General features: G+C 35.1%; 1 protein-coding gene across 5 annotated transcripts in view; it reads left to right on the top strand.

Annotated features, from left to right (window-relative positions):
• The first annotated feature begins 82 nt into the window (after window positions 1-82).
• Window positions 83-22,993, top strand: part of ThrRS (threonine--tRNA ligase) — a 36,340-nt gene continuing 13,429 nt past the window's right edge. Inside the window, exons 1-10 of one of the 5 annotated variants that reach the window (XM_069825578.1) lie at window positions 83-237; window positions 4,852-5,224; window positions 12,644-12,742; window positions 14,163-14,317; window positions 14,535-14,650; window positions 16,821-16,954; window positions 17,040-17,153; window positions 18,380-18,523; window positions 19,675-20,016; window positions 22,910-22,980. In XM_069825578.1, coding sequence (XP_069681679.1) covers window positions 4,895-5,224; window positions 12,644-12,742; window positions 14,163-14,317; window positions 14,535-14,650; window positions 16,821-16,954; window positions 17,040-17,153; window positions 18,380-18,523; window positions 19,675-20,016; window positions 22,910-22,980 — 1,505 coding nt within the window. In that variant the 5' untranslated portion in view covers window positions 83-237; window positions 4,852-4,894. Of the gene's footprint in view, window positions 363-4,851; window positions 5,225-12,643; window positions 12,743-14,162; window positions 14,318-14,534; window positions 14,651-16,820; window positions 16,955-17,039; window positions 17,154-18,379; window positions 18,524-19,674; window positions 20,017-22,909; window positions 22,981-22,993 lie in introns of all 5 variants that reach the window. The other 4 variants (XM_069825579.1, XM_069825582.1, XM_069825580.1 and 1 more) reach the window with 4 other exon arrangements.

Below are 22,993 nucleotides of genomic sequence, written 5' to 3'. Positions count from 1 at the left end.
TTATGACTCAAAAGATTAAATTGTTCATTGTCAAAATGTTGTTTTTTTTTATTTAATTGTTTACTCGAAGTTACATTCTTTGTATTTCTGATGCAATATAATAAGTAAAGGTGTCAGTCCTGAATCTGCGATTTACCTTGTAGCAAAATTTGTGTCGTGTGCTAGTCGGCGCTAGTGGTAGTGATGGAAGAAAACGTGGTTCGTGGTGTGAAGGCAATCGACATTAACAGCGAAAAGGCATGGAAGTTATTCATATAACTTGTATATCGTCAGACTGTAATTCGCAGTAATGTTGGAAGTGTCTGTGATAAGATATTTCAGAATACTAGGGTCCAGTGTATACAGGAATTATGCCTCGGTTGGTAGGCCATAACCAGCTTTGCGACACGTTGCATGTGTCTGTGATCTGTAGACCATAGGGTTTTCAAAAGGGATAGTCAATCATGGAATCTGAAAACATTCCCTATTATACACCCACTTGCAGTTAACCATATTCGTATATTAACTTATGTAATGTATGTAGCGTGTATGTTCTAGTATAATTATAGCCTATACTGTAAGGCGCGATTTCATTATCAATAATTATTTGCTGGATTCTGATACGAAACATGTATATCATAGTGTGTATCATTCTTTCCAACACTTCACTAGGGAGCTCCTACTCTTAGTTTTCATTTAGACCATGACTTTGTTCCTCTTTTATGACATTGAAAGACCGACACAGACTATACCACCACAGTAGGCCTAATACTCTCTTTTTGGGCTGGAAACTGCATTTATTTTTGCATCAAGGTCAGTCAACAGTTTCAGGTGTGACATAAATGACACATTTTTCTTCTTTCACCACATCGGGCCTTGATTATGTCTAGACTTTTACCAGACCTTGCTTATTTTTTAGAACAAATTTTCGTGTATAATATAATTTTTTAACATATATTGAAGCCACTTGTTCATGACTATGCATATGACACAATCTACTGAAGCAAAAAAAATAGTAGGAACCTCATTTGATGTTACTTTTCTGTAAATATATATTGTGGATGAATTTCAGAACACGGATACCTTCCTTTCCATCTTAGTTCAAAATTCCAGCCTTGTACACACAAAATAAATTATTGGCGTTGAAAAGTGCGAATGTTAGAAATGTGTATGTGAATTTTTGGGGAAGTCAACATTTTCAACATTATGTTTTAGATTAGTGAGTGCTTTGAAATAGGCTAATGCAGTACATTTAATTTGGATCTTTGATGTACTGATTATTAATGATAATACTGACTGACTTTCCAAGAGATCTTTTTGTGACTATGTTGTGTAAGTACTTCATGATGGAAGCTGCTACCGCATGTATGACCAGTTAGTGTCGCTACAGTAATATTTTTAATCGGGCTCACTGTATTTTCATGATCATTACAGTGTATTTTATTGGCTCAACTATCAGCTTAGCTAAAATTCTGTAATTACTTCTGTAATCCAGAAATGTAACATCGCCCGTTTTCCTCATGAATTTACATGCGTAATTTTCGATATAATGACCTATTATGCAATAAGCTTACTGATAAGTCCATTTGCATTTTTCCTGTCAGTTCACCGGCTTGTTCCTCATTCATCAACATCTTAAAAGTCAGATGCTTATCATTCTTTTATTTTACTTACTATGCAGTGTATTTTACGCATTTCCTGATAAAGCACAGAATTTCTGTTTGATATCCTTGCTTCTCTCTGCCTTACTATTTGGATATAGGCCTACATCAAGGACTTTAATTCTTATCTGTTTCTCTCTTGTTTTCTTTTCTGTTTCTGTTTTACTTTTATTTACTGAATTTTTCAGTTATTAATTAATTAATTTATCCATTTATTAATTTACTTATCAATTGATTTCTTTTAGTATTTATTTTTTGTCAGGACAGTAAAATTATTAATACTTTTTTTTAATAGGCCTATTCTTATGCAGTCACATTAAGCATTTGGTTGTAAGTAAACTGTAGCTCACGCCAGCAATTTTAATATATGTAAATATTATATTGAAAGATTATGTACCAATAATTTATCGAGGCAATATCATGCCTTGTTTGAGCACTGATGTTTCTCTTCTGGTTCACATCCATTTTCAATGCACTGTCACTTTTCAATATTAATAATTACTCAGAGTATGTGTTACATCTCCATGTTACTTTGAGGAATTAAAAGTTTACATTTTCAATTTGTATTTTGTAAAAATAAATAGTCCTGCACTGTAGCATCATGTCTGCAACTCAAGTTACAGAATGCACTCTGGTTCAGGTCCTCATGGGAAAGAAATTTTCTCATGAAATTTCAGCCAGCATTGTGATAAATTTGAAAAACTATGATAGGTAGCAAAATCCGATTTCAAAAATCAGCTGTAATGGCTGGGGGGATTATTGCACTGACCACACAATATCTCCATTCTAGTTGGATGATCATTCTCCTCTGCTAAGACATGTGGGTGAGAGACCAGCTGGTGGCTGGTCAACCATTGGCCCTTAATGGGCTGTTACAGCACGGATGATTATTATTGTTAAAAATTAGTATTGAAAGTAATAAAAAATAGTCCTTCGTTCATTTGCTCTCGACATGTCCTTTTTACAGGCCATGGAGGCTGGAGAATAGTGGGACATTAAGACTGCCACCTTTGCAGACAATTAACATTAGTAGCTTCTTCTTCCTCAGTAAGAGCGTAGTCTGTCACTAAAGCACTTGAGCACAAATTACCCAATGTTCACCCTATCAACTAAAATCAGCTCAGGTAACCGCACTGGGTGACCAGCTTCGCAATTCTGCTTGGGTTTTGTTTCCTGAATTTCCTCGTGAGACAGCTTGTGTTTCCCAAGGTATGATGCCTGATGTGGCTTAACCCTGGACAATCCAGCAAAATATGAGGTGATGTCTAACATCCATTCCACATTTTCTACAAGTTGGGTCATCAGTGAAACCCAGTATACATAGATACTTATTCATATGGCAATGTCCAGTCAGGAGTCTGGTTACCAATCTTAAGGTATCCTTTCCAGAGCTAGGAGTTGTTTAATTAAGTTAGGTTTTAATTCTCCAGTAAGAAGTTTGGCCTGTCTCATGGCTGGTGTAGATCTCCAGGATCCCAATAAATGCTAACATTAGTAGCAGTAGAAATATTAGTTCTACATGCTTGGTTTTTTTACTGCCAAGGAAAATTCCCTAGTACTTGTTTCTCTTTAGAAGCTGTGTCGACCCCAGATCCAGTCAGAGGAATTATATCAATTATAAAAATCCATGATTCTATCGAGAATCGAACCCGCGATCTTCAGCATTGTAGCATAGTATCTAAACCACTGCAGTGCTTCTTGCCCATCCTACTGTGTATGAGCCAGAAAAGGACATAACATTGTAGAAGGTTTTTTTTTTTTTATCCATTGCCACCAGGTTGTCTTTTCGACATTTCTGGTCTTCTCTCCTGGCCGTGGCTTAGTTGTAACCCACTTCTGAGGTTGGGGCGCCTGGAAGGCGGAGTTACATTACCCCGATGATGTGATAGGATGATTATGATAATGTGGTGCCAGGAGAGGTCTTAAATCTAAACTTAACCTAAATTCCAGACCATGGACGAACACGGAAATAATCCCCTTTAAGTAAAAATTCCTGTGCTCTAACCGGGAATCGAATCCGGGACCTCATGAACTATAGCCAGAAGCTCTGACCACTGACCAGAAGGTAGGAGAATAACTGAGTGAAGCCAAAATGTTTACCAACTGCTAAAAGTATGGTAGTGGAGTTCCCAAACCATACTGTGTTACAGTTTACTGTCAAGGTCATTGGGCATGTAATTCATATTTTTCATTGTTTTAAGTACCAACCAACATTTGCTGATCAAGTATGATTCACAAGCAGTGAAACAACATCCATAAAAGATGCAAAGACTTGAGTAACATTTTATACTAATTTATCATTGGTGTGATTATGAGATGGTTATGAACTTGGAGCAGAAAGAGATTTCGAACAGTATTTATAGACAATTTGACACAGAGATTTTTTATCATTTACTACGTGAAATGTGTAATGACAAGGTATGAAAAGTTTTCCTGGGAATTCCTTGTCTGACAAGACACTAGTATATATGCTCCCAAAAATGGTCATCCTGCACATTGTCCGCACTTCCGTTATTATTATTTAAAAATGCTTAGGTCGAAGTAAAATTTGTTACATATAGAAATATGCATTAATGCATCTCAGATTGACACATTTTTCAGACAAAATAGTCTATTTAGGATGTGACAAAGTCTACATGAATTATTTGCACAAGTAACTTAATAAGAAATTAACTGCTTAAGGAACAGATGGTTAAGTATTGAAGTAATGCATACCTTAAAGTGAAGTTTTGCATGTAATATATATTCGGGTTGTAGAGATACTTAATGCAAGTTTAGCTCTCATAACATCATAACTACCTATCTTTATACAATTCCTATTAGAACAATTCTTCGTAAAATATACATAATTATCATTGTGAACAGCACTAGTCATTTGTCTGTAGCCTCTATAATCTCTCCTCTCTCCTAAAGATTTTTCACTTGAATACAGTATGTACTTTCACGTGTTAAATAGAACTAGGTATCTATAACTTGTTCTATTTAACATGTGAAAGTTATATAATTGTATTCAAGTACCGGTAATATAATAGCATTAAAAAGTTGTGTAATCAATATGTGTAAGATTTTTAATGATAAGTATTTATCTATTAATTGTAAGTTTACCACTTTGCTTGTAAAGGTCTTATACCAGAGATTTTTCTCCACCCGCTGTTATAGAGTAAAAGGCTGAGATGAACGTAGTGAGTTATGGGTGCTATTTCTTTTGCAGATCGAACTTTTAGAATAGAGACTCCAAGTTTTAGAATTTGAGAATGTTTGATGGGGATGTGCGGACTCCTGAAGGCCTCGAAGCCTTGAATGCCATCTTGTCTGATCAAAGTTACGTAAATGGGTATATCCCAGGTCAGATTGATTCATGTTTATTTGAAAAACTTGGCAGTTGTCCATCAGATACTCTTCCACATGTGTGTCGTTGGTACCGGCATATTGCAAGTTTTGGATTAGAAAGGAAGAGCTTCGCTCCAAACCATAATAGCACAGAGGACTGTAAGACAAGCTCGTTGCTTGTTGAGGAGAGTTCAGAAGACAGTAAGACAAGCTCGGTGCTTGTTGAGGAGAATGGCAGCTTCTCATCACTCAAGGTGAGATTGCTTACTGCCAGGGGGTTTCTGGCAGCTTGCTTGGATTATCAAGGATGTTGTAATATTTTCTATGGCTTTTCTATCCCAGAAACTCCCTTTACTAATTTTCAATAAATTCAAACATATTTGTTTTGATAACTTAAGCTTCAGTCACTATTATAAATTTTAATTGAAGATCAAGATATATGGGGAATATAATACAATAGTTTATGCGACAACTTTAGTAGAAAGAGTGGTGCTGTCAAGTTCTTGCATGAACAAGCAATAATTTGCCGAATATCTCGACAAATTAGTCGGAACTGTTTGTGAACACCATTTGATATGACACTTGAAAGTAAGTGTCTTTCTTAGAGGTATAGTTTATGGATAAATAAATTTTAACATATGAAACTACATTTTGAGTAGAGGTCGAGATATGTGAGAGCTCAGACAAAGTCGTACTGTAGTTTATTTTGAAACTTCAATGGAAAGGTAGTGCTAAGAAATTTTTGCGTGAATGAACATTGTGTGTCAATTATTATTTGCAAGAAAAATCTCGACTGAATGATGAGAAATGTGTTTGTGTGTGTTCTTCTTTGTTAGCATTGTAATATTTATGAGTATGCTCGTGCATAATGAAAAATGTATCATTATTTTTAAAGACAAATATTGAGTGTCATATTTGGGCTACTAAATGTAAGTGAAATAAGATACAACATTGAGTTATATGACTTATACAAATATATGAGCTTTATAATCTATACTGATACAAATAAAAGTGTTAAAATGAACAGGACATGTTACAAGATCTGATGACCAGTTACCAAGTAAAAAAGTACTTACCTGAGAAGTCGAAGGCAAAAGATTCAAAGGACGACCAAAACTCCGAGGGAAAATGATATAACTAGAGCCCGGATGTTTAGGCATTTATTTTGGTTAAAATAAGCAGGCATATAGGCACTAAAAATAGTAAAAATAGGCAGTGAAATAGGCATTTATTATTCATGGAAACAGACAAAAAAATAGACAAGTACTTAATAAACTAACCCATACGGTATTCACTTTCCTTGGTCACATGTCACAGCAAGATGCTTTTTTAAGTTGTCAACTGGCATAGTGAGCCGCCTGTCAGAGAGAACGTTTTTCATGGTGGAAAAAGATCTTTCTACTTCTACTGAAGTGATTGGACCAAACTTAAAACAACTTATTTCAGAAGGACTGTCTCTACTTCCTTTCAGAGATCGGGAAAAACCGACTGTGTATTATCTCAAAAAGAGGGGTGTGAGAAGGGATTAGAGACTTCAAAGTACGCGTGACTTGTGCGTGCAAGCGACAACAGTAACGGGACCTGGAGACTTGCTTTTAATACTTCTCTCAACCCCTTTCTTTCGCTGGTAAACCCCGAAGTGACCTGAGCACTGTGGGTTATACTGTTCAAACATCTTTGTTAAGTGACATAAAAGATGGAATCGGTAGGGGAGAAAAGTTTACGACTTCTTGAAAACATATGTATTGCTGAAGAATAAGATTCTCGGCAAATATTTGTGTGAGGTGAATATATATTTTTAATTTGTACAACCGTTCTTTTTTGTTTTTTGATATAATTTATGTGCGGTTTATTTTAAATGCATTAAAAATATAGAAAATGTACAATAAAGACGTAAAAAGGCTGAAAGAAAAAGGCATTTAACCTTAAAATAGGCAGTGGGAGCTAAAATTGGCAAAAAAAAAAAAGCAAAATAAAAATTGGGCCTATCGTCCCCAAATGTATGGAAACGTGTTTATCTCTGTAATAGCTCTTTCATACATACACTCAGTTTAAAAAAGGCATTTTGCCTAACATTCGGGATCTAGACATAACTAAAGACACTGTCCCCCTGGGAAGAGCAAATTGGCGAGCATTGGCCTGAACTCTTGTAGGAACTTCAGAAGAAGGCTCTGGCATAGCCTATAGAGGACTGTTGTGTCACTGATGTTGACGTCTCTTTCAGAACTTTACCAAAAGTAGTGTCTGGAACTCTTTTGCTGGGTTATTATGCTCCTTATATTCAAGATAACATCTCACATTCAATGATAGACATACCTGCAGGGTTGATGTCGTGTGAATGAACAGCACAAAATATATCAGATGTTGAGAATGTTGTGCATTTGTGGAGCATACTGAAAAGAAGGCTCTCATCCTTTATGATGCTGTCTTCAGAGAAATACAAATAAATAAAATACAGCACTATTCACAAGTAATTCAGTTCTCACTTTGTCTTCTTTGAAAGTTTCGCCTGTTCATTTGCCTCTAAAATAAGAAGACTGCTTTGATAACTGGACTTAACAGTACCATAGAGCATATCATTTATCAGAAACTCAGGCCCATAAATCAGTTACAATATTGGTTTTTAATTTTTGAACCAAACAAATGGGAAATAGTTTCATGAGTGAGAGGATACTGCAGGATAGCCAATTAGGAAGTATAAGGTTGACATACAGAAAGGAAACGAAACAATCCAGTTCAAATTCTTATGTAAAATGTCTTCTGTTAGCAATAAATTGGTAACATATTCTCAGAGCCTATAGGAAAATGTACCTTCGACAGATCATGTCTGCTGTAAGCCACTTCGTATATCAACATTTAGTTCATGTGTTGTCAAAATATTACCATTATTACAATTAAATTATTACCCTATTTTTTAATAATCTTGTTCTAAGTATAGACTGCTGAACGAAGTTTGAATCTTATAACATAACCTCTAGGCCTAACTGACAATAAGAACATGTCACTTCTGATTTAGTCATTTTAGAGTTTGGAAAGAGCATGCAGATATTTCGTCAATCAAACTTGCTTACTATATTTTCTATGCCAGCATTTAGAACAAAACTTATATTTGACTAATCTTTGTACATGAGTTATTCTGCTAAAACAGTTATTCAAATCATGAGATTATTAAACAGTATGTAGGCAGAAAAGAATCACAAAAAAAAAATCTCAACTGTGTGCCAGACAATCACGTAATCAAAAATCCTGTTATAACTATTTAAAGTTAAATAACATGAGTGAACTCGGGAGGAAATTAAACGCAGAATAAATATGGGAAATGCGTGTTATTATTCGGTTGAGAAGCTCTTATCATCCAGTCTGCTCTCCAAAAATCTGAAAGTTAGAATTTATAAAACAGTTATATTACCGGTTCTTCTATATGGCTGTGAAACTTGGACTCTCACTCTGAGAGAGGAACATAGGTTAAGGGTGTTTGAGAATAAAGTGCTTAGGAAAATATTTGGGGCTAAGCGGGATGAAGTTACAGGAGAATGGAGAAAGTTACACAACACAGAACTGCACGCATTGTATTCTTCACCTGACATAATTAGGAACTTGAAATCCAGACGTTTGAGATGGGCAGGGCATGTAGCACGTATGGGCGAATCCAGAAATGCATATAGAGTGTTAGTTGGGAGACCGGAGGGAAAAAGAACTTTAGGGAGGCCGAGACGTAGATGGGAGGATAATATTAAAATGGATTTGAGGGAGGTGGGGTATGATGATAGAGACTGGCTTAATCTTGCACAGGATAGGGACCGATGGCGGGCTTATGTGAGGGCGGCAATGAACCTTCGGGTTCCTTAAAAGCCATTTGTAAGTAAGTAAGTAAGAAGTAAATTATGCTTGATTTCATTAATCATCACAATGGTGTTCACAAACAATTGGAGGGAATGACGACTGTTGCATGAATAAAATAGTAAGTTGCATGCATAGCTGAGGAAGTCACATGTGAGATTTCTCCAGCTTATTGCTGTGTTTAAATATATAAATATGTGTATGTTGCGAGTCTTCTGAAACAAGAAAAGGAATTTGATATCTAATTCTGTGCAATAATGAACATTTCTTAGTAGAATAAATTTAAAATAGTAAAGAACAAATAAAACTGTTCTTATCTTGCGTCCAGAAGTGTTTGCATGTTGATTTACCTGGAGAATAAGCAAATAACATTGAAAGATTTTTTTTTTTAAATTTCGTTCTATAATTGAAGACCCGTATTCACAGACATTTTTAGCGCGGGCTTTCGGTGGATTATCAGCGTTTTTCGTATTCATAAACTAGTGTTAGCGATAGGATATGATTTGAATTCTGTACTAGTAACCAGTGGATAGCTGGGGCTAGCTTAGTACGCTTGTAGCGCGTGCTGTGAAATGTCTATGAATACCACCCAAGAAGTCCAGACAGGAAACTGGCCTAAGTAGCTTTCTTTGTCTAGGCTATTGTCTCCAAATTTTTCATGACCCTTTGCTTGGATAATATTTATTATGTATTGCATTAATATTGATAATATATTCTGTAGTACATAGATATAAACTACTGATAGTTCTGAAGTTCACTTTTACTATGGTTCTTAGTGTATGCCATCAATTTAATACATGTGTTAGGCCATCCATCCATGAGGTGTAGTTTTATAGATGCATCATGCTTCCTGCCTGCAGCTACAAAACATCTAAGCTTCTGCCCATACTTGTCCACATAACATACAACAAATAGCTTTTATCTGGTGACAAGATGTCGAGCAATGAAGTTTTGATCTTGTATGTCATGGATGTTGGTCTGAAATAATATTAATTTTTGAAAATTCATAACCATATCACTATCACACCAAAGAGAGATGTGACTCTTCAACTCGTAACTATTTTGCTCTGATGATGGATCTTCTGTGTAGTTCCGAAACAGTGAAGATGTTAATTCCAAGACCAGGGAATATCCAAAAGTCTACTTCTGATAATATTACTTGCTATCATTTTATTTATTTCTATATATTCGAGATGTTGGTTATCTTTGAAAGGAAAGTTGAAAGTCTTGATCCTATTTGACAGACAAATGTTTTCAGGTTGGACAGTAACTATAATTTCCCTGTCTCTGCCCCCTCCCCTCCAGAATCAGTACTTCATAACACTTCCAGTCTTCTGAAATGTATTTACTAAGTTGTACACAATGGAATGTTGTGGAACTCTTAATGCCAGCATACTGAACTCTGAACCATCTCTGAGCTTCACATGCTGACTCCATTAACATAATGTAAGAATCATATGTGAAAACCCTTTATGGAATGAATTACTGAAATTAGATATCTTGCTTTCTTCAAAATTTACTTAACCACAAAGAAAAGTCAGAAACACGTCTTGATGACACAAAAGCATGTGTTTGACTGAATACCATTGGTTTGTGAATGTATAGTTTATTGGCACCAGTGCTGTGTGATGGTTGATTGCCAACTAAATCACTTAGAGAGAAAAAGAGAGGGAGGGATATTTATACATGGAATTCCTTATGTTATTATAGTTAAGTCTGTGTATGTAGTGATGGTAATAAATAGTGATTTATTTAATCGTACATAATTTGATCTGCTTGGAAACATAGTCCTGTAGAAAAAGTGTGTAAATGCAGTAGTTCAGTGTGATATAAAAGAATTGAAAGTGACAAATCCCTGTAAAGTGGAAAACAGATTTGTGTCCTCATTGCTTTTAATGCCATGGAAGAAGCACTTGGGGGAATAACACAAAAAGAAATAATGAAGCATGCAAATGAGACTAGGGTGTGTGCAAGGTAGAACAATTTATAGAATTCAAATTATTCTATGAAAGAATGAAACACTTTCTACTCCTAAACAATTTAATCACTCGCAATTAAGGATTTACAAATTTGACATGCCACTAAATGTGTAATTCGACGTGTAGTTCCCTACTTCTGTATCAGAAACATAGTTATTTAACTAACCTGAACAAAATGTTAGATTCCTTTTTGTACTCTCTTCAATAGCAATGTTTGTATTAAGATTAATAGAGTAATAAATAATATCACCACTACTATTGTCGACCCCCACATGCTTTGCTTGTAGTATAGTGATTTGTTTTACTTTACTCACCAAAAGCTTGAGACAAGGATATACCATGTTGGCGTCCAGTGGTACTGCATCTTAAAATCTCTTTCTCTGAAGTAAACATTTTTGGGGACATATAGTGCATATTGTTTTGTCTGTAATTTCGTATTAAAAAAAGAGTGTAACATTCATTAAAGTAAATTTCGATTTTTTTTTTTTTTTTTTAAGAGAGCTGAATAAAGTCGTGATTTCGATTTGGATATGTAAAAACTTTTCATATAAATTGAATAATATGCACTGAATACAGACGAAACATGTTGTCAGGAGAAGTGACTATTGTGGAGTTATTGTAAGTTGTTCAGATACCAAAATTACTTTTCGATGTTAGGAATCTGGAAATCAGTTTCTTGTTTCATCAGAATACTTTCTCTGCACATTATATAATGGAAAAAATAAAGTAATAAACTATTTTCACGTCTATTCCTTTTCTTGTCTTTATGTGGGGATACATTGTCATGCATGTTATTTGTAATTGTTCATGGTATTATAAGTAGTAAGTAAGAGAAATTTTATTTTATAGTATATGAGTTTCTTATGGCTGTATGCATTGCTTTTAGTAGGATTCAGAGTGGAATGATTTAAATAATGATTTTAATTACTTGATTTTTATTATATAAGTCACTGATTTAAATCAAATTGTAATTATGATAGAAATCAATGAATTATTTTTTTAAGTTATGTTTATTTTTTTTTTTAAGTACCGGAAATAATTTACAGATACATCCTATATGTTAACAATGACATACCCAGTGAGTAAATAATTAAAATCAGTTTGCTTTTTTATAGTTGTTTAATGCATAGCCATTGTTCAAATTCAAACTGCTGTTAAAAATGTAATGGCATAAAAGATAAATAAAGAAAAAAATTAGGCTAGGTCTACTCCAATATCTGGAGTTCAGAATTTAGAGACAGGTCCAATAGTTGCACCTTCTGTATGAAAACAAAAGAGATCATTAGTTACAGATCGCCTATCCACAGAGAGACAATCTCTGAAAATTAAGTGAAGTCAGCCTAGTCCTTTTGTCATCCAAATAAATGAAAAACAGAAAGAGGATTTAAACGAATTGCAAAATACTGTTATGCTACAAACACTTCTTCGTCTGTTGCATTCAGCTATAAGATAGAAAAACTGGTTCAAAAATATTTTGTAATGTATCGTATCCCAATTCAAATTATTGTTAAAACACAGTATGTAGATTGATTCTTCATATTCATCCTAGGTATTTCATAAACACTGAAGCATATACCAATATGAGAATAATTTGAAATGATTTGTATAAGCAAAAATTTAATTAAAATAAAATCCGATTTAAATCAAATCTGATTTTTTTACAGCCAGATTATTGTTCATGAACTTTGTTAAGTGTTGTCGCTTGCTATGGGGTGGAAATAAATGTAGATTCAATTTAAACCCGGAAATTTTATTAGTAAATGAAACTGAGTATCACATGCAAGTGTCAGCACAGTTTTTTTGTTACTGGTTAGAAATTGATATATAATATAAACTGAGTTATGTTTGTTTCAGCTCGCAAAAATGAAGGCTAATAAGGAAAAAAAGGAGAAGAAAGGAACGGGTGATAAAGTAGGCATTTCAGAACTCAACCCATGGCCTGCATACATAGAGGTATGTCCCATCTACAGGTGGATGTAGTAGTAGCTTTGGTGTCTGGCTACACTAAACAGTAGATTTGTTCTCTGCTACCTACTGATGTAGCTCGGCATAGTGAGCTTTCTGAGGCTGCACTTGTACATGGGTCCGAATCTCATTTGGGCAGCTTTTTTGTCCCACATGTGACAGTATAGTCTGTTCAGATGTCATGGTGGCTTTGTTGTATGCCCATAGATATGAATGATAGCAACTTTGTTGTCCATTCACATGTGATAGTAGCTATGTTGTCTGTCAGTAATGTCTTTGGTTGTCAGCATGTGGGTTGCTTTAATTCATTCATAATGTTCTGCCCAAGGCCAGGTCTTTCACTTCAAACCCAGTATTCTCCAGTCTTTTCTGTTTTATGCCTTTCTCTTAGTCTCCACATATGATCCATATATCTTAATGTCGCCTATAATCTGATATCTTCTTCTGCTTCGAACTTTCCTTCCGTTCACCATTCCTTCCATTGCATCCTTCGATAGGCAGTTTCTTCTCAGCCAGTGACCCAGTCAATTTCTTTTTCTCTTGGGTTGTGAGTTTCCAGGCTTTTTCTCTTCCTGATCAGTTTCAGCATTATTCTTTCTTCAGTCACTCTTTCTAGCACAGCTTCATTTCTTATTCTGTCAGTCCATTTCACACACTCCATTCTTCTCCATATCCATATTTCAAATGCTTCTAGTCGTTTCTCTTCACTTCGTCGTAATGTCTATGTTTCTGCTCCATACAATGCTACACTCTGTACAAAGTACTTCACAAGCCTCTTCTTTACTTCTTTTTTCAGAGGTCTGCAGAAGATGCTCTTTTCTCTGTTAAAAGCTTCCTTTGCCATTGCTATCCTACTTTTGACTTCTTGGCAGCAGCTCATGTTACTACTTATAGCACACTCCAAGTATTTGAAGCTTTCCACTTGCTCTATTGTCTCATTTCGAATTCGCATGTTTACCGTCTTTATTTTTCTTCCACTAAGCATGGTCTTCGTCTTGTTTGCATTTATCTTCATCACATATTGCTCACAACTCCAGTAGCATGTCCCTTATCATCTCCTCTTCTGCTAACAATGCCAGATCATCAACAAATCTTATGCACATATTATATCCAGAATCTTTTACTATGGTAAGACTTTTCATGCCATGTTTGCAGTTTTTCTTGGGAAAGATAAATGCGGTAGCTTCCCATTGCTTTCCGCACACCACTTTCTGTTTTGCATCTTAAAAGATTCCAGGAAGCTCTAACATAGAGGTAAGGAGAATGGATTTGACTAATTAAGCCCTCTGCACTTCACCAGAATTCACTACAATTATTAAATATCAGCTCTATCAGGAATTTTCACCCAATCAGAGACCAGATTGCTTTGTTGCATAGAAATTCGAATTATTATTTTTTTTTTTTTCAGGAACGCATTGAATGGTGGGACAAGTTAAAATTGCAGCATGAGGCAGAGCTTGCAGCAAAGACGCCAGTTCCTATAAAAATTACATTACCAGATGGGAAAGTTGTCGATGGTGAGTCGTGGCGCACGACCCCCTATGAGATTGCAAAAGGAATTAGGTGTGTATTGTATTTATCATGGCTTGTGTACATTTGTAGAATATATATTTTTTTTCCTTATGTATAAATAATTCTAATCAGCTTGTTACAGGAATACATAACTCAGGTGTTGTAAGTCTTTGAGTTAACTGTATTGAAATTCTTCACTCAAGCCAGATAGTGAGTGAACTGTGGTGCTCCTCAACGTGAATTATTTCAATTCTGAAATCTGTTGCAGTCAAGGACTGGCTGACAATGCAGTGATAGCCAAAGTGAATGGAGAACTGTGGGACTTGGATAGACCTCTTGAAAAGGATACAAAACTCCAGTTGCTGAAATTCGATGATGAAGAAGGTAACTTGGGTTTGTGTTTGTTGGAAGATTGATTATCTGTAAGAGATTAGGTTTAGTCTCAAAACCCAACTGTAGTTGCAGCCAGTCAATCAGTTCACACACACACTTGTTCAAAGTTATAGCCTAATAGGTGTTTACCTGTATGTATGCCAGGTTTTATTTCCAGAACTAAATGTTGCTGCAACATGCATATAAATGATTTTATTATCATAGTCTCAGTACCATCACAGTTTTATGGAACAAATTAACAACTATAATCAAAGTTCGATCATTTTAAAGATACAATGGAAAGGCATGATGTCATACATGATGTCACTACACTACTACGGAAATATGAGTATTTAACTAAATTTATTCTCTTATTTTCTCCCTCTCTTTCTTCCCTCTTTACCTTCTCTCCTTGTCTCTTTTCTCTTATCTTTCTTTTCTCTCGTTTCTTCTGTCTTGTCTTCTCTGTTTTTACATTTTTTACATATTTACAATTACACTCTACTTATATACATTAACTATATTACAATTTATTTACTCACCATACTCACTGTCGATGTTGGGATTCGAACCAAGAACCCTTACATCTCACCAGATGTCCAACACTTTAAGGAGACAAGTTACAAATCAACCATCAAAATCAGCTATCTGTAGAATTATATAGATTATTTCTAAGGTAATAGCACAGTCTAGTATATACAGTCGCGAAGCTCAATACGTAGGGAATATGCATCCATAGATAGTTGCTAACCATTAGGATCGCTACTATCGCCTCATTACAGACAATGCAAAATAGTATCTGCACAGTCTATTGTTCCTAGTACCCTCAACAACTCAAGCTTCGTGACTGTATATACTAGACTGTGGTAATAGTCTATAAACGAAACAGTAGTGGTGGTATACGTACTATAAAATTGGTAGAAAACTTTTAAATTCCTATGTATTGTCAGTACTGTCAGTAGCAGACATTATTTTAATTAATGCTTGTATTGTGGCAGAAACTACTGGTCCTAGTGAAACTGTGCAATGTGCTCAAGAAATAGAACATACATTAATATGGATACATGTAATATCATCTCTAGGTACTATAGAAAAGAGTATTCAGTTTTATAGAGAATATAACTTACTTCCATTGGAAGAACCAAAGAATTGTGTCCATAGTGAAAAACGAGTGAAATTTAAAACTTCTAATGACCATCAAAAGTGAATTTTCCTTTCGAATTGCAGTGTAGTGAGTGTAAGAAAATGACTGCTATTACACAGAATACTTGGTTTGAAAACTGTAAATTTTTAATTCTACAAAACATCGTGCTTATATAATGTTGGCTTCATGGAATGACTTCACAAATAGCTAGTAGTGAAACTAATTTAAGCATAGTTACAACTTATGCTAGTGAAGGAATAGTCGAAGTGCATGATGAATAAAACAGAATGGTGAATACGAAATATTATATACCCGTAATTTAATGGCATTAACTCCATAAATACGAAATGAAATCGTAAACTTTAAAAAAAAAAAAAACAACAACAACAACATGGCGGTACATATCTATTGTAACTACCTTGTGACATCATTTATGATATAACTTTCCATTGTATCTTTAAGATTACCTAAATTTCTATTATAGAAGACATACAAACTTTCTTGGCAAGCACCAGGACAGGCCATATTATCACTCAGAAGTATCTCCACCACTTTAATCTTGTTGACTCTAGTAGTTGTTGCTGGTGCAACAATAACGAAGAAGACTTGGAACATATGCTCTTAAACTGCCCTGTCACAAACATCCATAGAACTAATCTAAAATCTGCAATCCCTGTAACCTTGGACAATTCTCTCCAATATATACTGAATACACCTCATCTTTGGAATGTGGCTGCTGAAATATACGACCAACATCGTGCTTTTTACCCATCATTTGTAAGAAGAGGAAATTCATAGTGAAACATAGTGGAACACGTGTTGTCAGCAAATAGCTGGGTACAGTACGAAGATAGATATTATACAAGACATTTTCCTGACTTTTTATAGCAACTTTATCCCTAAATATACATTTTATAATCTTCACTGCTTGCATTCAAAACTAATTTTGACCACACCAGTTACAACTACTCTATGGTCAAAATTGTCAATTCCATAATTACGCTGCAGATATGGTTACTAATGCTTGTGTTCCTTTAGGACAACAAGTATTCTGGCACTCATCTGCACACATTCTTGGAGAGGCTATGGAAAGAGTCTATGGAGGATGCTTGTGCTATGGACCCCCCATAGAAAATGGATTCTATTATGATATGTCCATTGATGATAAACAAGTAAGTAAGAACTGTCCAATTGTACAATGTAAGATTTCTGTAAATGGAGATTTATTTCTTGCTGACTGAAGTGTTGGTTTTTTAGGTGTCCAACTTAGATTTTCCAGTTGTGGAAAATGTAATGAAATCAATTGTGAAGGAGAAGCAGAACTTTGAGCGCTTGGAAATAAGAAAGGAGGACTTGTTGGAGATGTTCAAGGTTGGTATCACTGTCTCAATCATGTTTAGACCTTTGGTTTTGCACATAATGTTAAATGGATATCTGCGTTTAATTACTGATGGAGGATAGGGACAAATGGGGTTAATTTTGTATAATATGTGTGTGTTTATTATTATAATTGTTGTAAATGCTAGTGAATTCCTTGTATTTACTTGCGTTTCTGTGAAACATAATTTACACCATTCAATATACAAGTTAAAATGAATAAGATATTCCGTGGAAATTTGCTCTGAGGAAACTGAGATAATGAATGGCCTTTCGTGGCAAAGAACCAATACCTAGTAAAATCTGCTTGCATAACAAAATTTTGGAAAGAGTAAATACTTTTAATTACCTTGGGTACAGTTTATCATTCCTGGACGATTTGGATATTTCAGAAAAAAATTTCCAAATATAATAAATGTTTTGGCATCATAAACGAGGCTTTCAAACCATCTTCAGTGCAAGAACACCTGCAGAGAGTGATGAATACACGGATCCTTAAAGTAGTTATGCATTACAGTCCTCATGGTAAAAGATCACTGGGTCACCTCGTGAAAAGATGGTATGAAAATTCAAATCTTTTTTGTTTGTACAGTTCTCACAAGTGATGATTTGTAAACATTTGAAGAACGTTTTACAAGAGACATGATATGAATATAGGTTATAAAACCCATATCAAATCATAGTTGCTCTCGGTAGTCTGGCATTTATCATGCTGATCATTGGATGCAAGGTTCATTGGCTCAAACCTGGTTGAGGGTGATGAATTTTAAAGTAAATAAAATTTTAGCTATTCCTGTATCACTGTATGATTCTGAATCCTGCAGTTAAAAAAAAAAAAGAAAGATATAATATTAGATTCTTCAAACAATACAGTTTTATGTAGGCTTCATTTAAAGGTCTCATTTCACATCACGACTTTCCAACATCAGAGTCTTCTACTCTTGTTGGGGCAGTAACAGGCATATGAAATTTATTGACAGAATGTAATTGGAAAATACTTGAGAGATCCTAAAATATTAAACTGTAGTCTCTACATTATATGTGTACATTTCTTCCACAGCAGATGAACATCCAAAACTGAAGAAACTTTTCTTTAGTGTTATTAGTTTGATGTGTTTCATCTTGCGTCCCATTGCCCCAGAGGTTCCAATATGGCCCATCAGTTGCAAGCTTTATTTAGCATACTCTGCCTATTGTAATGAACTTGTACTTGTTCACAGTACAATCAGTTCAAAGTGCGCATTCTCAACGAGAAGGTGAACACCCCAACCACAACTGTGTACAGGTGTGGACCACTGATAGATCTTTGCAGAGGACCTCATGTACGGCACACGGGGAAGATCAAGTCCTTTAAAGTCACTAAGGTAATGTTGACACAGTACTGTGCTTTGAAACATCATGTATAATGTAGTCTATTGTGTATAACAGACATCTCAGATTTGAAGCTAGATAATATGAGAATTTCAAAAGTTGCAAATGCTGCTGATTGGTATTTGCTGGCAACACTACTGTTGCACCTGTTTTTCGAGCAATTCCATTATAGTTGACGTCATATCGTTTGATATAGTAAATTTTAGTTGCACCTGTCTCAGTAATGAGGTTCATTACATTGTTGAAATGAAAAGTACAAAAATAAACTACCGTATTTCATCACATAATCATCGCCATCACATATTATATAGACAAACTGATCAGGACTTTAAATTTTCACCACATAATTGTCGCATGGATATTTCTGTTTATCATGATAAAGAATTATTTAAAAATAACGTGCCGCTACTGCAACACAAAGTATCTTTATGCTCAAGGTCGAATGTGCGAGAAGCAGTAGTGCCAGCTGACGAAAGTGAATGAAATGGAGGTGCGAGATGTTAACACCAAACGTGTAGCCAGGAATGCCTTCAGTTCAGTATAATTGTTGGTTCTGAGTGTTCAAATACTTTTTTTTAGGCCTAGACTAATTATCTTTCCACAGACTGGTCCAGTAGTCAGATAATATCGACTTCATTGTATCAGATTAATTTTACATGTGATTCAACAATATTGTGATTGTTTTTAGTCGATAAAAGAGTGTTTTTAATTCAATAACACCACAGTAATTTTTATTTTTTAAGGTATTATTCACATTACCGGTTCCCCTCCTCCTCCCCTGCTTTCTCTCCTCTATGAATCACGCAACTTCGCCCTGCTTGCTTGCACACTACCCTGTTACATGGAAGCTGATGACTGAAAGTTGATGTGAACAATCATTACAATTTTAATTTATTCTTCACATAATGGTCGCACTGTATATTTTCAGGTCAAAAAAAAAACAAAAGTGATAAAAAATGCGACGATTATGAGATAAAATACAATAGTTGTTAATTACTGACTAACATACTGTGCCAGCAACTTAGAAATTAGAAATTGAAACTTGTCTTCTTTCACTGTTAATGTTTTTCAGAGACACAACTGATAACTCTTGTTTTCTGTATTAAGTACCAAACCACTGGTAGTTTTAAATGTTGTTTTGTAGAATTCTGCCACGTACTGGGAAGGAAAGAGTGATGCAGAGTCATTGCAGAGGGTATATGGCATCTCATTTCCTGACAACAAGCAACTCAAGGAATGGGAGAAGTTCCAGGAGGAGGCAGCGAAGAGGGACCACCGGAAGATTGGCAAGGAGCAGGAGCTTTTCTTCTTTCACGAGCTGAGCCCGGGGTCCTGCTTCTTTCTGCCACGTGGTGCCTTCATCTACAATGCACTCATAGACTTCATCAAGTCCGAGTACCGCAAGCGTGGCTTCCAGGAGGTTGTGTCACCCAATGTCTATAATGCCAAACTGTGGCAGACGTCAGGTCACTGGGCACATTATGCGGTAAGCAAGCCCACTTACGCACAGTTTCTGGAACAACATTTGTCTTTGGTTGGTTGCTTATGTTCAGTGTGTTGGAGTTCTTCCATTTGCCTTCTTGCTTCCCAGTATCGTAATGACTAGGAAATGGATTTCAGGAGGTAAAAAAGAAAGATTTGGGACTTCATAAAATTTAATTTAGGACTTGTAGGAGTTTATATAAAACTAACAGTTAACAATTTTAATTTTAATTTTAGTAAATATTTCATTTTAGATGAATTTATGTAGGCCTACAAAGAACTAGTGCTGACATTGAGTGCTACTAAACTGAAGACTCAAATTTTATAAGCGAAAGAGACTGATTGCTGATTGGTCAGTTTCATTTCACATAACAGGGTTGCATTGACGCGAAAACTAATTTGTAAGCTCTCGCCTAATCTGAACAGCCTACCACATCTTTTATTATAGGATGGACTATTCCAAACGAACTCCTGTTCCAGGAAATTAGGTAAAATCTTCTTTTCTCCCCTTCTAAGACCAATATGGAACGAACTCGCCAGACCAGTGTTTGTCTTTAAGAGAATTTTTTTATAGAATTTTTGCAGGTTTTTTTTTGGGGGGGGGGGGAGGTATTTTGCATTTTTAGTACTGATATTTTTATTTTAAATATGTTGTTGTTTTCTAATGCCAGGCGTTTGACAATAAAGTCATTTGACCTCTTGCACTCCAATATTTTTCAAAGATATTATCATGACCAGCCACTGAAGCACAGATTTTGAGGTGTTCCGAATCCATTTCTATTTATTTTAAATATACGCAAAATATTAAAAAGGCGGTTTTAGACACACATATAGTTTTTAGGCATTTATAGGACTTAATGATTCATTTAGGCATTTTAGTCCTGTAGAGTTTTAATAGAGGGATACTGTGTACATGAAACAAAGATATCTTAATAACATAGTCTAGAACATAGCAAACAAAATAGACATGGAACTAGAAATCCGTTCTCTAGTAATGACAGATCTGTAGCTTTTAAATTCTTACAGTTCTTGAGGTGTGTCATATTCATTATATCTTCTTTACAAAGTAAACAATTAGGAGCAGGAAAAATATTTATTTTATATAGATGGGCAGCCAAACAATCATATCTCGTATATAATCGAAAAATGTTTATACAGCCAGTGCTGACATACTGCGGAGAAATTTTAATTACTTCACCTTTCATAAACGACATAGAATATGTTCAAAACCAAGCTCTCAGACTCATTACTGGTGGAATCAAAACAACTCCAATAGATTCTATGAGATTCCTCACTAATATTAACAGCATCAAAATGACAATAGAAGAAAAAGTACTGATTCAATATGAAAAACTTATCAGATTACCAGGAAACAATTGGCATTCATACAGTCCTCTCTGTAGATTGAAAACTTAAGAAAGTTTCATATCCATGGTTCAAGAATTAAAGCAGAAAATCAATATCCCGAATTTAAAAGAAAACTTACAAATTAAACCAAACCTGTTAACTCTATTAAATAGAGAATATAATCTAAATTTAACAGAAGAAATACTGAAATCAGAAGTAAACACTGAAATACTGAAACAATTGTCTTTAGAGACAATTAATATTAGGTACCCTCCACAAAACTGGCTCCATTTATACACCGACGGATCCTTGATCTCCAGAGAACAAGGTGCCGGTGCAGGTGTTACGTGCTGTTTCTTCTCACTTTATAGATCTCTTGGATATGGAACAACAAGTTTTGATGATGAAAGCATTGCAATAAGTGAAAGTCTCAGGAATCTTCTATCCCACATCAATAAATTTAAGAATGTAGTTATATTGTCAGACTCCAAAGCAGCTATTCTATCAATAGTCCCTAAACACACACCTTCATCTCAGACAGCAGAAATAAATAAAATGCTCTCTCAATTAATATCACTCAATAAAAGAATTATATTCCAATGGATACCATCCCATTGTGGAATCCTGGGAAATGAGAATGCGGATGCTTTAGCAAAGAAGGGCAGCACTGCTACTTATAGACCTGTTACTACATCTACGTATTACTCTGTGAAAAGATTTATTAAATCTACATACTTAGACTTCAACAAACAAAATTTGATAACTCAAACGCAAGGGAAAAAATGGAACTCTCTGCATCAAAATCCACAGTTAATTCCCTATTTACCACGAAAATCGTCTGTAGCTGCATTTAGATTGGCAACAGGCCATGATTGTTTGGCCAAACACATGCATAGAATTGGAATATATCAGTCCCCTAACTGTCCATTGTGCAACTCAAACCAAGAAATGGATTCGGAACACCTCAAAATCTGTGCTTCAGTGGCTGGTCATGATAATATCTTTGAAAAATATTGGAGTGCAAGAGGTCAAATGACTTTGTCAAACGCCTGGCATTAGAAAACAACAACAACATATAATCGAAAAAGTGCAACAGCTTTCATTTGTGGACAATCTGGAATTAAATGCTGGTATGTTTAAAATGGGTTTCCAAAACATTAGTCATTGTCAACTGTACAGCTGCCAGTGCTTAAACTAGTAACTCTACCTCGATCTGTGATAACCTATCGTTAGTACTGATACGAACAAATATCTATAAATGGCGCCACTGTATTTACTGTTTCGTGAACTGTAATGATACTAATAACTGATAATTAATACTGCAAGCTACAGTTTATTTTCTCATCAATAATTGCTTTTAAGCCTTGCACCTTGAACTATCAGCAATGTTACTACAGTAAAATGTGTGCAAACAAAAGTAACCATATACATTATACAACTAAAAATCACTAAAAAAGTATTAGTGGAGATATCCATGGACAAGAGAGATTAAATATGAAGTTATCTGAATGGTTAATTGCAAGGGCTGATAGGTGTTTCTGTTGTTGCAGGAGAACATGTTTTCATTCGATGTGGAGAAAGAGACGTTTGCTCTGAAGCCTATGAATTGTCCCGGCCACTGGTGAGTTGTTCTT

The sequence above is a fragment of the Periplaneta americana genome, chromosome 5, assembly GCF_040183065.1.
Source record: "Periplaneta americana isolate PAMFEO1 chromosome 5, P.americana_PAMFEO1_priV1, whole genome shotgun sequence".
NCBI lineage: Eukaryota > Metazoa > Arthropoda > Insecta > Blattodea > Blattidae > Periplaneta > Periplaneta americana.
The sequence above is the reverse complement of the archived record's forward strand: the minus strand, read 5'-3'. Positions and strand labels throughout refer to the sequence as shown.